This window comes from Ammospiza caudacuta, chromosome 11, assembly GCF_027887145.1.
Source record: "Ammospiza caudacuta isolate bAmmCau1 chromosome 11, bAmmCau1.pri, whole genome shotgun sequence".
NCBI classification, from domain to species: domain Eukaryota; kingdom Metazoa; phylum Chordata; class Aves; order Passeriformes; family Passerellidae; genus Ammospiza; species Ammospiza caudacuta.
Genome location: NC_080603.1, coordinates 2,500,791 through 2,515,719, shown reverse-complemented (window position 1 = coordinate 2,515,719; position 14,929 = coordinate 2,500,791). Strand labels below are relative to the sequence as shown.

The 14,929-nt window shown below is 44.0% G+C and overlaps 1 protein-coding gene across 1 annotated transcript in view; it reads left to right on the top strand.

Moving 5' to 3' along the window:
* The first annotated feature begins 8,853 nt into the window (after window positions 1–8,853).
* Window positions 8,854–14,929, top strand: part of HS6ST1 (heparan sulfate 6-O-sulfotransferase 1) — a 192,527-nt gene continuing 186,451 nt past the window's right edge. The window contains exon 1 of the mRNA XM_058811961.1: window positions 8,854–9,584. Within this exon, the coding sequence (XP_058667944.1) occupies window positions 9,067–9,584 (518 nt within the window). The 5' untranslated portion in view covers window positions 8,854–9,066. The remainder of the gene's footprint in view (window positions 9,585–14,929) is intronic.

Here is a 14,929-nt window from a genome sequence, read left to right as displayed (position 1 = left end):
CCCTGTGGCAAGGGTCAAAAAGGGACAGAAGTGCCACCCCGACAGAAGAGGCCAGAAAAAAAGGTGAAATTCAGTGTGGGAGAGCAGCCTGAGTGCTCTGCACGGGCCCCTCTGCTTCATTTCACGATCAAGAACGTGTTTGCCTCGTGCCATTTCAGCCTTTTCTCCCAATTTTCTTGTTGCCGTGGCCTAAAAATGAGCTCCTTTTGCAGTATTTTTCCCTTATTATAAATGTTGTGGATTTCATTTTAGTCTTGTGAGCTCCGTGAGATTCCTTTCCCTTTGCTCTCAAGTATTGATTTGTAAGGACTGTTTTGATAAGATGCTGGTAATCACAACCCCTGTGATAAAAGCGACTGTGGAAAATCCCTTTTGCTCACATCATCAACAGATCTGGGAGTGCCCAGATCCATGGCTGGTGGGTGGGCAGCACTGCAGGAAAATTCCCCATCTCTTGGTTCTGACAGCTCCTACTACACAGAGGCAGCTGGAATGTGAACTTCTTCCTCTTGCTTTGCCTCTGAAATCATTTCACAGTGCTTCAAATATTGCAAAAATGAAGGGGGGAAGAGAGGAGAGGGCATTTTTTTCACTCTAAGGGTTTTTTAAACTTGACTTTTATTTGGGGAGAAAGTATTCAAGCACTCACTGGTCAACCCTACATCTCCTCTGCTCCATTGCTTGTAGAAGCAACAGAATTGAAAGAGCTGATGCCGTGAACAAAAGGCAGAAGCTATGATAATATAAAGATAAAGTTTGGCTTTGCCAGTGCACTTCTTTTTAAAAAATACATTAAACAGTGCACTTCAAATTTCTTGCACTTTTCAGTTGATTGACTTCTGTCTAAAAGCCTCCTAAGAACTGAATCGTGCACGTTTCCAGTTTAACTGCACATTGCTAAGCATAATTGCTATATAGCCAGTTTATTTTATAGCTTCCAGCTTATTCACTTCGTTACATAACTTCTTAATTTGAGGATTAAATGAGGAAGCGATTAGTCACTTTTTCCATGTAACTCCTTTCTCATGAACTTCAGCACCCCTGCTTTGTCTGTTCACTATTTATCAGCATGGAAGGATAAATGCAGGTTCTAATTATTTTTTTCCCCAGAGAATCACACAGATATGGAAAGTCAAAATTCTGTAAGCACATATGCATTAGAATTCAATTTCCTGCAGTTTTTTACAAAAAGGTTTTTTTACAAAAGGGTTTTTATACAAAGACCAAGGAAATGATGGTATAAAACATTAAAACACAGTGCATGTGCTAACACAACATCTATATGTTTATGGAAGTCCCAATGGCAAAGAGACAAGGATCTTCCTTGTGCATTGCAGCATTTACTGAAAAGTGTAAAGATTAAACAATTTTATTTCCAATAATATTTCAATAAATATGTTTTATTAATTAGAACTTATTCTACATATTAATTAGAAATTTTCTAATATATAGATTATATAGAAATATAAGCTATATATAGAAATATTCTATATATTAATTAGAAATTATTAATTTATTAATTTAGGTTAATACAACACAAAAAACCCCATGACAGCCAGCTTGGGCATGAGCCAGTCTTAAGCTTCAAGTCACTGCAGAAAGTTATTAAGTTGTCATACAGAAACTATTCCAGAAAAAAGAAAAAGAAATGTTGAGATTTTTTTTTTTTTAGGAAAAGAGATGTTGAGAATTTTTTTTTTAATTTTAAGGTTAAAATTATTTTTGTATTTGGTTTATGTTGATCGACTGATTTTTTTATTTTTATGTTTTATTTTCATATTGGGTGTTACTAGAGTAAGTTTTTTAGTGTTAGATCATTTATTTTTGATGTATGTTGAGATAGTAGGTTAAATTTTACTTTTATGAATGAAAAACATTTTTTGTGGTTATTGAAAAGATATTATTAAATGTAGATTGAACTAAAGAAGTACTGTTATACTAAAATGTTTGATTTTTGTATATAGCGTGATAATGAGAAATATTTTTAATTAAAACCTGATTTTCTGACTGTAGAGATATAGCTTACACGTGGAGAGAGCCAAAATCTTTGCAGTCTGCCTTCCACAATGGGAGCATCTTGGTGTTTCTAAACACATCCCACTGGTGTCCCTGGCGGGAGCCAAGGATTTGTGTTCTGGGGGGTTTTACAGGGCCAGGCTGAAAGGGCCCCACTTGTTCCCTGCTAACAGGCATGTCCCAGTGGACAGCTGCTGCACGAGGGAGACTCAGGGGAAGTGAAACCTTGTAGGAGCCAAGCTCCCTTTACATTTATTTAATACCCATGAAGGAATGGGGAATAATGCTAATAATACGCCACTGCCAAACAGGTCTGTCCTTTCCATCAAGTCCAGGCAGCAGCATCCTGCAGCTGTTGTGGTACAAGCAGGGAAAAAAGAGTTTGAATGGGGAACAGCTGGCACCTTGTGCCTCCTCTGCGGAGCCACAACCTCCTTCCTTACAAGGATTAGTACCTTAGAAACTATATATTCTTCAGCTGCAGTCACAGCTTCCTGCTTGTACTTGTAGGCATTTGCGTATTTTCTGGAAATATTCACAGTAGGCATTTTCTGGAAAAATCCTCTTTGCCCAGGATTTTGCTCCTAGGAAGCTGAGAAGCCACAGAGAAAAATGAAAACAATAATTATCTGATTGCTTCTCCTGTGTTTGCTGCTTTGGAAAGTGTTTGGAGATTGTTTACCAGCAGGTGATTGTTTCATTGGTTTCATGTGAACTGTTTTAACTTAATGACCAATCAGGGCCAAGCTGTGTTGGGAGTCTGGAAAGAGTCACAAGTTTTTCATTAGTATCCTTCTAGCCTTCTGTCCGTATCCTTTCTGTATTCTCTAGTATAGTTTAGTATACTATTTCTAATATAATATAGTATCTTAAAATAATAAATTAGCCTTCTAAGAACATGGAGTCAGATGCATCATTTCCTTCCAATGACGGGGGACACAGAAAATACAACATTAGTGCATTTGAGAGATCAGTTCAGGACTTTCCAACATCACACAGGCAAGCCTGGCATTTTCAGGCACTGCATGCAACAAATGTACTTGTTGTGGCTTTGAGAAGCTCCACTGTTGCTCCTCACATGAGCACTGATCTGCACATGAAGGCTTTTGCAGCGGGTCTGTTTCAATCAATTCCCTTTGCAAGAGAGAAAATACAATTATTAACTAACTGGTTTTGTCTTAGCAGTCATAAGCTGACATCCTGGAAAGTGACTGTCTTGGTTTGAACAGACAGGTGTCTGCTAAGGAAGGCAGGAGCCTCCCTTGAAATGGAAAATGTAAAACCCCTCCCTCTGAATTATTATAATTTTGAAATTAAGGCGCTCTCAGAAAAAGATATGGGAGCAGGAATAACAGTTCTTTATTAGGAAAATCAAAACATACAAATTCAATAGGACAAAAAAAAACCCCATAAAAAACCACTGCCAGAGCGAGAGCAGTCCCTGCCCCCTGTGTGCCAGGGAGGTGTCCCAGCCCCATGCCAGGGGGGCTCAGCCCTCCTGCAGTGCCAGCTGTGGCTCTGCTGCAGCAGGGATCCTGCACAAGGGGGGAGTTTTCCTCTGCAGCTCCAGGGCTGCTGCAGATGGGCCTGGGCTCCCTCTGGCCATGCAGGGCAGCAGAAAGCTGCTCCTCTGGCAGTGCAGGGGGCAAAGGCTGCTGTGCTGTGCCAGGCTCAGATTGGATCCAGGCAGGAATGCTTGGCTCCTCCCCTGGGCGGAGCATCTCCCCATGGGATGCTGGCATTGGATCAGCCCTGCAGGGACACTCAGTGGCCATGGACAGCAGAGATCTCCTGCAGGGAGGGTTGGCTGGGGGAGAGGGAAAGAAAACTCTGCCTCAGGGACAGCAGAGAACTGCCCCAGCTCTGACAGATGACAATGGAATTAACACTTATCTTACAGCCCAGTACAGTGACGTGTATACATCCGTGGCAGCCATGTGAGATGAGGGAGGAGGATTAGATCATAAATACTGTGAAGGTAGTTTGAAAACACATATTTGATCTCTGTAGCTGATGAAGTTCCTTCTTTTAGGACAGCTGCCAGTGCCTTCACTGCTTTGGCTTCTGCCAGGTTTTCCAAGACTGTCTTTGGTACCTCTCAAACAGCAAAACTTTCCAGTGGTCCCCAAAAGCAGTACAAAAGCCTGAAATCAGAACCAGGTTTGCTGAGACTAACAGATTTTGGCATCATTCAATACCTCCTTCCCTTAATTAAGTGGAGCCATGCTGTACTCAGGGATCAGTGATCCCCTCGCTGGCTGTGAAGAATCTCTGGGGTTGTGGCTAGCCTAGCAGTGGAATATTTATAGTGGAGTTTACAAACTGCTCCAGGTTTCCAACTAGGAGTACAATTATCACAGGAAAATGATGTGTGAGTGCTGCCACTCTGTGCAAATGTGCAGGGCTGGAAAGTGCTACTGACGCTGCAGCAGCAGTGGACAAGAAAACCAGTTTACATCAGAAAAACAAGGGTTGTGCACTTTGCTGGGGGTCTGAATGTTGATATTACAGGTGAAGGGCTACAGCCTGTGGTTTGTGACCCCTCACCATTCAGTCAGTATATTGTGTACATACATCAGCAGAGCAAATGAGTATCACATGCACACTCTTCCTAAAGGAGCTGGCTCATAAACTCAAACAGCTAAATTGAGGTAAGAAGTGGTTTGTTTCGACCTGTTTGGGGTAATTTAGAGTTTATACTCCGGAAACAAAGTAAACACAAACTTTTTTTTTTTTCCTTTAGAGTGAGTAGTAGAACTTTATTTAAGGGTAATACATTTCTTGAGGTATTTCTTAGGGTTTGCAAGTGTTAAAAGAGGACTTTTTTGCAATGTTTTGATTAACTAAGTTATACTAGTTCACAGGAAACTATTGTAACTTCTGAGTCAAGAAGGTGTTAGATTTTCCTTGCCTACTAAAGCCACTATATATTTATCAAGCTTTGAGATGAGTATTTCATTGAGGTTGTGGTGGCAGAGGTGGTGTGTGGTTCACACGTTTCTTACTGTTGTTTTCTCATGGCAGGTTTCCTGTGATAAGCCATACTCCAAAAATACCCGAGTTTGTCCTCCCCTCAGTGTTAACTGACATTTAAATATTTTAATGGATTAGATTAGAATATTTTAGTAGATTTAACATAAATATTTAGGCATCCTATAGCCAGCAGCAAGCAATGATAAAATACTTTTCAACTGCCTGTTCAAAATTTGTGTCTATTTATTGTTATCTCTAAGATCTCTAATCCTTGTGCCTGACTCCTAGCAAGGTCCTACCATGAATAAATCATGAGTGCTGGCTTACCTAGCTAGGAAAGCCAGGAAAGGGGCTGAGTGTAGACCAAGCTTAGGTAACTTAGGTAGTTACCTAAGCCTGACCTCATTCTGAATTAATTTGTAGTGAGAATTCAAAGTTAGTTCTTTCACAAGCACAGGTAAGCGTGTACAAAAATAACTGTCAAATCTACCTGAAGGAACTCAGTCATGTGAAATTCACTGAAAATCAATGTAGCTTATCCTCCAAGATCAACTGGATTCCTACAAAAGTGTCAAACATAATATTTCACTTTGCTTGTGCAAGACGGTTCTGCTCAGTGTGGCACAGTTCTGGAGTGGAAGGATTAGATGGACACTAAAATGACAGAGAACTTTTTCAGTGGGCCATGGTGGGGGATCTTCTCTTTGCATTTGCCTAGGAGAATGTGGAGAGAAAATCTGAAATGCAGCTCCTCTAGTCCACAGGTTAGAGATAAAAATACAACTTCCCCCCAAAATGCATTTTCCATAAAAATTTCGATTGTAGGGATCTTGATGATTGCAGATTGTCAGTCTCAGTGCTTCACAGCAAACTGAGCTTTGCTTCAGAGCAACTCAGACCTAGGGTGGTGAATTCCAGAGAAGACGTAGGAAAGCCTAGGGAGGTCTGGCCTGGGAGTGGAAGATTCAGCTTGGAAAGATGGACAAATCATTAAATTCATGGTGGAGGTAAATTCAGAGGACAAACAGGGAGTTAGAATATGGAACAGGAGGCAGCAGGAACAACTTGCATTTGTCAGATTTCTCATCTCTTTACATTGTTGTTTTCAATGCAGGAGCCAGGGAAAGTGTCAGCCTTCTTATTCTAACTTTACTCGGATCTTCTCTAAATTCTGCTGATCTAAATTAGCACTGATCTAAACAAGCACTGCCATGGTACCTGATGTGTAACTCCTCATGCAGTGAAAAACTATTCTATCATTGTCTTCAGTGGAATTTTGAGTATAAGCAGAGATTAAGTATTTGCTTAAGTGATCATTTCAGGTGAGTCACACCTGTAAGACCTTTTAAAACACCAGCATTTCAGAGCAGCATATAGAATTATCAGGGAAGGATTCCAAAACACTTCATAAAAATAAAAGCATTAGTAATTGTGTAAGTGTAAATCAGAAGGGTACAGGCCTTCCCTATTTTTCCAGCATGTTCCCCAACCCCCTACTTTTAGATGAAAGTGCTACAGTAAAGAAAACAGCACATTTTCAGCCATAACTGTATTTTCCTTTGTGGTCTGTTTATCTTAGATGGATTGAGTTTTAGTTTGTCATGTCACAAACTAACAGGCACTATATTTACCAAAAATATAAATCTGTAATGAAGTATCTCCATCTTTATAATTAACAAAAAGGTAAAAATATTGTATATATTAAGAGTTTAAAACAATTCATTAACAATTGCTCATGTAACTGGAAATTAATGGCTGATTTCACCACAGTTCTGGCATTTTTAAATACTTACATGTTTAGAACTGTAGGCAAACACATTGCAATCAAAAAATCTGCTATGTGATTTTTTTGCTGCAATGTATAATGCAACCATGTATGTAAACATATTGTATTTCCCAAATCACAATATAAATTTCAAACCTGTAAATTAGGTTTGTGCTCTGCTTCTCGATGTAGCTGAACTCTGTGCTTAAGAATGACATCATTGTTTTTGGAGCAACTAACCTACAAGAGAAGAGGAGAATCAGAAGCAGACTTTTAAGAGAAAAATATCAAACAAAATGAATGGTTTGAACACAACATATGATGCTTTTGGGTCCTATAAACATTTTATTGTTACTTGTTTGGGAAGAACTGCATAACTCACTGGGGCTCCATAACTTGTAAATAATGCAGCCATCTCAAAATGTAGCAGATTTATCTGTCAGGGTGTTCAAATGAAAATGCAGGATCTCATTTCCTCCTTGGCCATTATAAAATTGACCCAGTGTTTAACAATGACCCCTCGGCATGAATTCCTTTACATTTACTTAAAGCATTTGGATTAAAATGTAACCTGATTTGGATTAAAATGTAACCTAAAACTTGCATTTAAAAAATGTAACCTGATGGAATATTTCAGTGCCAGAGAACTAAAATCTAACTGCAACTTCTATTTTTAAAAAGCACCAGAAATTTAAGGAAACTTTCTCCAACAGCAGTAATGACATGAGAACGGTCCATTTCAGTAAGACTTTTTTTTTTTTTTCCCTAGAAATTAACAATTGCCGTATAATTTATTCTGCACAGACCATAACTCGGGTCTCGATGAGGTGGCAGCATGACTGCCACTACATTTTAACCCCACTCTTTGCCATAGGGCCATGCTTCATCCTCCCTTTACCCTCAGAGAGGCCCCAAATGGTGCTTTCCAGGGGTTCCCTGGGCGCTTGGTGGAAGCGCCTTTGGTGGGCGGGGGGGTCCTGCCCGCCCCGGTGAGGGATGCGCGGCTGCGGGCAGATCGTGCGGGCTCTGCGGCTCCCCACCGCTGCGATCCCGCAGCATCTTCAGCATCTTCCCCTGCCAAGAAGGGGATCGCTCTAAGCCGGCTCCGTGCCGGGCACTTCCCAAGGCTTTGCTGCGTTTTGGGGGACTGAAGATGACAAACCAAGCCTGCAGCAGCCCCGCTGGCGATGGAGTATGCCCGACCGAGCAGCACAAAGCATTTCGCTGGGAAAGTTTGCTATAAATAACACCCCCGCCGATTTTCGCCTCAGCTTCACCTAGTAGTATATTCTTATTATTCACACGTTCTGTGGCTGATGGTGTGCCCAGGCTTCTTCCAGCTCACAGCCATCATCACCCCGCGTGTGGCCGGAGCATTTTCCTCTTCCATCCAGTCGCGACATCGCAACCAGCGGCTTGCGGTGGCCCTTGTGGCGGGAGCAGACCCGCGGCAAGCCCCACTCCTACTCCCATGCAAATTGCCTCAAAGCGGGAGCACAAACCTAGCCGCGAGGAGCGCCAGCTCCGCTTCTCGGGATTCATTTTAAGGCGGCACATAAAGAGCCGAGTGCTTCGGGGAGGCGCAGCCCACTAGGTCTGCCGTGCTTGGGGATCTCGGGCGCGGGGAGGGTGCCCGGAGCGGGGCCGGGGAGCGGGGCCGGGGAGCGGAGCGGGCTGGGGCTGGGGCTGGGGCTCGGGCGGGGCCGCCGCCGGTCGGAGCGTGGCCGCGGGCGCGGGGCGGCGCGGGCGGCGCTGTGCATGCCGGGCGGGGCGGCGCGGCCAGGAAGCGCTCGCTGCCGGCCCAGCCGAGCCGAGCCGAGCTGAGAGGAGCCGAGCCGAGCGGAGCCGAGCCCCGGCGCAGCCGGCGGCGGGGGCGGGCACAGCCGCGCCGGTGCCGCGGGGGCTGGGGCACGGCGGAGGCAGCGCCGGAATGGGGGTGGCTTCCTGAAGCGCGGGGAAGGGAGGGCGGGCGGGAGGAGGCTGGTTCTTGCCTTTCGGTGCCTCTCCGCCCCCCTCCTGCCCCTCTCTCTGTCTCTCTCTCTCTCTCGCAAGTTTGCCGCTGTGCCGCGGCGCCTCCGGAGCGGCTGGCTGCGGGCTGCCCCTGCCCCGCTCCCGGCGCTGCCCGCGGCGGGGCGGGCGGGCACGGCGGCGAGCCGAGGCGACCCAGGCAGCGGCCCCGCCGCCCCCGGGGAAGGCTCTGCTCCGGGGAGCAGCGGGGGGAGGCGGCTGGCACAGACGCTGAAGCTCCGCCGCCCACCCCCCGGCAGCGCCGCAGTCTGCCCATCGCCGGCAGCCCCGGGAGATGGTGACATATGAAGCGTGCGGGAAGGACCATGGTTGAGAGGACCAGCAAGTTCTTGCTGATCGTGGCCGTCTCGGTGTGCTTCATGCTTATCCTGTACCAGTACGTGGGGCCGGGGCTGAGCCTGGGTTCCCCCAGCGGCCGCTCCTACTCGGAGGAGCTGGACCTCTTTCCCACGCCGGACCCGCACTACGTGAAGAAGTATTACTTCCCCGTGCGGGAACTGGAACGGGAGCTCGCGTTCGACATGAAGGGCGAGGACGTGATCGTCTTTCTGCACATCCAGAAGACCGGCGGCACAACCTTCGGCCGCCACCTGGTGCAGAACGTGCGGCTGGAGGTGCCGTGCGACTGCCGGCCCGGGCAGAAGAAGTGCACCTGCTACCGGCCCAACCGCAGGGAGACCTGGCTCTTCTCTCGCTTCTCCACGGGCTGGAGCTGCGGGCTGCATGCCGACTGGACCGAGCTCACCAACTGCGTGCCCGGGGTGCTGGACCGCCGGGAGAGCGCCGCGGCCAAGACGCCCAGGTAGGCACCGGCCCTGGGCCGAGCCCTGCCCGCCGCGCTGCCCCCGCTCCCGCCGCCTCAGCCGCCCGGCCCTGCCCCTGCCGAGCCCCCTGCCGTGCGCTGCCGGCGTGCTGTGCCTCAACCTGCCCCGAGCCTTTCCTCGGCTGCTTCACCTGTCCTCCCCTCCCGTCCTCCAGGCTGTGCCCTGCGCCTTCCTCCTGCAAATTTCCTGCTCTTTGCCTCCCACGCACCTCGCACGCTGCGCCCTCAAGCCCGTGGTCTGCTCCGGCAGCCTCTGTGCACCCTTTACCGAGAGCATCTTTGTGCTGGTTACTCTCTCTTGTAAACGTTTAGCCTTTACCTCAGACATCACTTACCACCTTCTATGAACCCTTTATACCTCACCCTTATCTCAAGCTTGTCTTTGTAACCAGCTTTGCCCCGACCCTTTTCCTCCAGCTGAAATTGTTCTCCAGTGCAGCCGAGGAGAGGCACACGAGCCCAGCAGTGCTTATGCTTCCCTCCTCGGTTTACTCCCCACGGTTTTTTGCACATTGCAGAAAACACTCCTAAAACCCCCATTTTATGTTCCTTGCTGTTGATCTCCACGGCAGAGTGAGCTGGGGAAAGCAGCTACCCTGTACTTGTTCCTTGAGTGTTCCTCCTGTGTGCCCTAGGAGAGAGGGAGAGCCATCCTAAAGCACCCTCGGTGCATCCGTGTGGAGCACCCGGTCTGTTTCTGCCCTGTAAGCCCATTATTCCTCTGCCTTGGTCTTGTCGTGAATTATAAGCTTATAAGAGGAATTTTCTGTTTGAAGCACTGTAGTAAAGACAGTGGTGTATATGAAGATCTCCAAAAGATTGTGTTATTTTAGCTCAATATACTGCTGCCTTTCATTTCACAGACAGTTTTTAAAATTATCACTATTTTTAAAAATTATCACTATTTTAGGAACTACGCACGTTCCTCTAACGTATTCGTCATTCTGCTACAACACTTTGTAATCTGTTTTCCTTAAAGTTTCATTCAAGATCTTATGCTAATATTTGCTTATGCCATATACTTTATTTATAGATGTGTTGTTAATATCATACATAATCCCTTTAATGAAAAGTGGCCTTTTAGGAAGCACGTTTGGGCATCATATCTATGTTTTCCCTGCGTTTTTTAAAAGCGATTCTTAATGATATTTCTCCCCTTGGAGCTGTGTGCAATTGCTGGGTTCTTTATTGTCTCTGTCATGATTGCTGCTGTTTTCAGCCCGTTTCAGTGTTAGTCATCCAAGTATGCTCAGACTGCTGTGTGCTGCCTGACCCACCAAACTGAAGTATATAACTGAAGGGTTGAGGCTTTCGTGTGCTCTCTTATTAATAAGGTGTTTGAGAACACCTCGGAGTAAAATATCCTTTGCCCATCTAGGTTGCTGCTGAGATTTTTGTGAAGTGTGGTTAGGAAAAATGTGCAAAGTTCAAACCTGATTTAAAAAAAGAAACAAAAATTACCCGTTTTGTGAACCTTGGCACTTGCCTAGCAAACCATTAACCTTATATAAAGACCTGTGTGGGTTTATGGATTGTCTCAGAGCCTTGTGCGCTTCCATTGTCAGTTTTGTATGAAAATCTGTTACGTGTTTGGTATTCAACTTTATTCAGCAGCTGGATTTTTTTGTACAGGTACTTGAGAAAAGGGTGCGTCAGGTTGTGAGGTAGCAATTAAATTCCTTACAGCAACTTGTAGGAAGTTGAGAATCAAAAGTCTGTTGCTTTATCTCACATGCTTGTAAATAAGATTTTCCTTGCCATTTGTTTTGGGACATCAGGAACTGTATGCTTCTACATGCTTCTTAATTGTCTTGAATTTTGGATGTGCAGGAACAATCATTAATCCTGTCCCATTCCCTCATGTCTCTGCAAATCAAGAAATAGTTGTGCCGAGTGTTGTTTCTTGACTTCCTTTAAATCTGAGTTAGAACTTCTTTTCCAGGAGTTCAAGGACTGTGATGTGGAAGCTTTAGATAATCTATGGTTTATCACCTTGGACTGTTAAATGAAACAAAATTTACGATTATTGTATCCTGGGGATGGTTTTAGTGCAGCCAGCTGCTGGCTATTTTAATAATACTGTCCTAGGATCTGCAGTCCAGTTCAGCTGGCACCTTATCCAAAACGTGGTTTATTTCATGCCTAAGAAAATTGCAAATAAGAGACAGGCAGTGCTGGTTTAAAATAAACATTTGATGTGTTTTCTTTATTAAAATACAGATAGTCTTGTATTATGTCCATTACAGTAAGAGCAGTATCACTTTGTTTGTCCATTGTGAGTGTTGGATCTCTTATGTTGAAACGGGACATGTTTTTAGGAAAGGTATATGCTTGAGAGGCTCCTGTTTTCTAATGGAACTGAACTATGAACATATCTCTCTCAAAGGAAAGAGAAAAAGGAGCAGCAAACAACCATTCTCTCAGATTCTGATATTATCCAGTCTGGATTTTTGAGTGTAGTCTTCAAATTCAGCTTTTAAGCTAATGTATTGGCTTCTGCATTTGCTGCTTAATACAGAGTTTAAACCTTTGCTCTTCCAAATATATGTTTGTCCCCAAAACCAAAACAGCTGACTTGTGATTACAAATAAATCTGTCTTCTAGTGAATGCTGGAAAGCATGAAGGTCACTCAGTGTTGCCCACATGCACAAATCATGAGGTTCAAGCTGTTCCCTCTGTAAGGAATGCAGTTTTGTTGCTGCCCAGTGCCCTATTGCACTGCATTCCATAACCTGGGCATGGAACATAAATTTGCAATGCAATTCAACTTTCTTCATTGTTCAGTTGTTCTGTGTCAGACTTAATGATTAGGAGCCCTAGATTTCCAAAGGCTGCATTTTTTTCTCTCTTTCTTTCTTTTTTGTGTATTGATGCAGTGTCAGGGATGGGTGTGTTAGCTCTAATGGGTCAGCACTCCAAAAAAGTGCTGGTTCTCACCCCCTTCCCGCCCCTCCTGGTGACTTGCCTGGTTTGTATTCAAAAGGCTTCTGGACTTGTTGAAGCAAATGTTATGTTTTATACACAGCCAGTGAAAGAAAGATTGATTTGTTTGAGGGTTGCAAAACTTGGGACTCCGAGGAACTCTGAAGTTGGCTGTGTTTATCAGTTAAGTCACTTAGCTGCAGTTCTCTTCATGGCTTTAGCAGAGGGCAAATTCCATGATTTGGGGAATGGAGGCCTCATTATTCCTTGTGCTGCTGGGCATAAATAACAGTTGCAAAAGACTCTTTTTAAAAAGAAGCAAAATTAGAATGCGCTCCTTGAGTCACCATGCTGATATTTCTGCAAGCAGAAACTCTGAACTGCTCCCTCCAGTTTGTTTCACCGAAAACTTTGGAGATCAAATTGCTTCAGTTGATTCTGGAAAAAAAAAAAAAAACAACAAAAGACAAACTCATTTCTTTAATTTGACTTCCAGAATTAGAAAAATCTGTGAACTGACCCACTAGTGCCTTGTTTGCCCCCAAAACAGGAGCACAGCCCTGGGGTGTTCTGAACTTGTACTTGGAGGACACTTCATCAGTGAACTCGACTCTGATGTGCTGCAGAAGCAATAAAACAAATACATTACACCAAAGGAATTCTGTGTGTTTCCCCTCCTTCCTATTCCCCCAAAAAAACCCTGAACAAACCCCAGACAACCCAGGTTTTGTTGCTGTCCTGTTGGTTTCTGCTGCCTGGTGAAAACGAGAGCCTTGGAGCTGGTGTTCTCCTGGAGCTGCATTATTCGCATGGAAAGGATTCAAGGCACACAGCTCCTCTAAAACTGCATTTCTGGAAGCTCCCTGTTGCTGGGGAGAGCCCACGGAGCTGGTGGAGTGTTGGTTGGGCATGGCTGGCTCTGTGTCCCCCAGCTCATTTTTTAATTTATTATTTTTTTAATGAGCTGCCTCAAGAAATGAGCTTAGCCTTGGCTTTTTGTATGGGTTTCTGTGCTAGTCTGTCATAGGAGTTCGGTTTCTGAGTTCATCTGTGGACAAAAATAACTAAAGTGTGTGCATGCTTCTGATTTCAGTATTTTTTTTTCTCAAGGTTTCATATGAGTAGGAAGAAAAAAAACCTGTAATCCACAGACTTTTATGTAAGAAATGCATGGCAGGTCAGTAAAACCTGCTGTTATGCAAATCAGTCTCTGATTAGCTATTTACAGCTTATGTTTTGGGTTTTTTTTTTTTTTTTAAGAAACAATTAACAGGGCTCAGCAGTTTGTTAGTTTGATTTTTCTGAAGTGTGAACTTTCACAGCTTCCAACTACATATCTGTCCCATTGCAGGGATCTGTTCTTGATGAGGTTTTTATTATATGTGTGCTTGTGAGCTGCAAAAACACATTGTCAAGAAACCAACTGTTTGAGAGTGAAAAGCCTTACCAAATCATTTTTATAATATTAGTACTTTTTAAAAAGCTTGGGCTTGTCATTCTTTTAGGATCTGTGTGTGCTGGGAGTTGAGTAATACCTGTCTGCAGGAGCAAGGGGCATTTTTCTCCACTCGCCAGTTCAACTCAGACTTGTTTGTCATAAAGACCAGTGGAGAAATATCAATATAAAGCTATTTTCAGCAGCCTGGTTCATTTCTCAAACCTCTTATCACACAGAATATTTTAAATCCTCCTAGTCTGATAGGAAACTTTTTGTACCTGGTTGTGCTCACCCAAAAAGCCAGGCTGGGCTTTCACAGCCAAACAGTTCTAAAGGGCCAAGTAGTTTTGTAGTGAAAATCTTTAAATTTGACGCAGTTACCAAAAAATTGGAACTCTTCAAATAGCTGCCTTGGGTTTGAAGTACTGTATTTATCTAAGCTTGAGACTTTTGGCTGGTATGTCAGGTTTAATTACTCTTACTGGGTTTTTGTTGCTGTTGTTGACAAAGCAAAAGGATGTGTGTGTTTGTCCTGACCTGATTTTTCAAAATGAGACATTTGGCAGTTTTTCATTAATCTTTCAACAAAAGTTGCATCATAACATAGTAATTTTGTTTTTCTTGTTTATATGAGTTTGCAAACACTCTTTGCCTAAATGTCAGATTTTGCCTTTTTCTAGTTATCATTTCCTGCTCTCTATATAAAAGTGTACAGTATTTGGAAGCAACCCTTGGATAATTTTTTCTGTTGTTTTTCTCATTTTTTCTCATTTGTTTATTTTTTTTTTGTTGTTGTTTTTACAATTTTGAAATAATTACTTTGGAAGAGCTGGCTTGAATTTTATTAACAACTGAACTGGATGGTTTGCTGGATACTCCCATTATGAGGAGAGTCATTAAGGACAGGTCCTGTAGATGCACATGGGTTCCACCATGCTAGCACAGGCATTTTTTGGGGTTAAT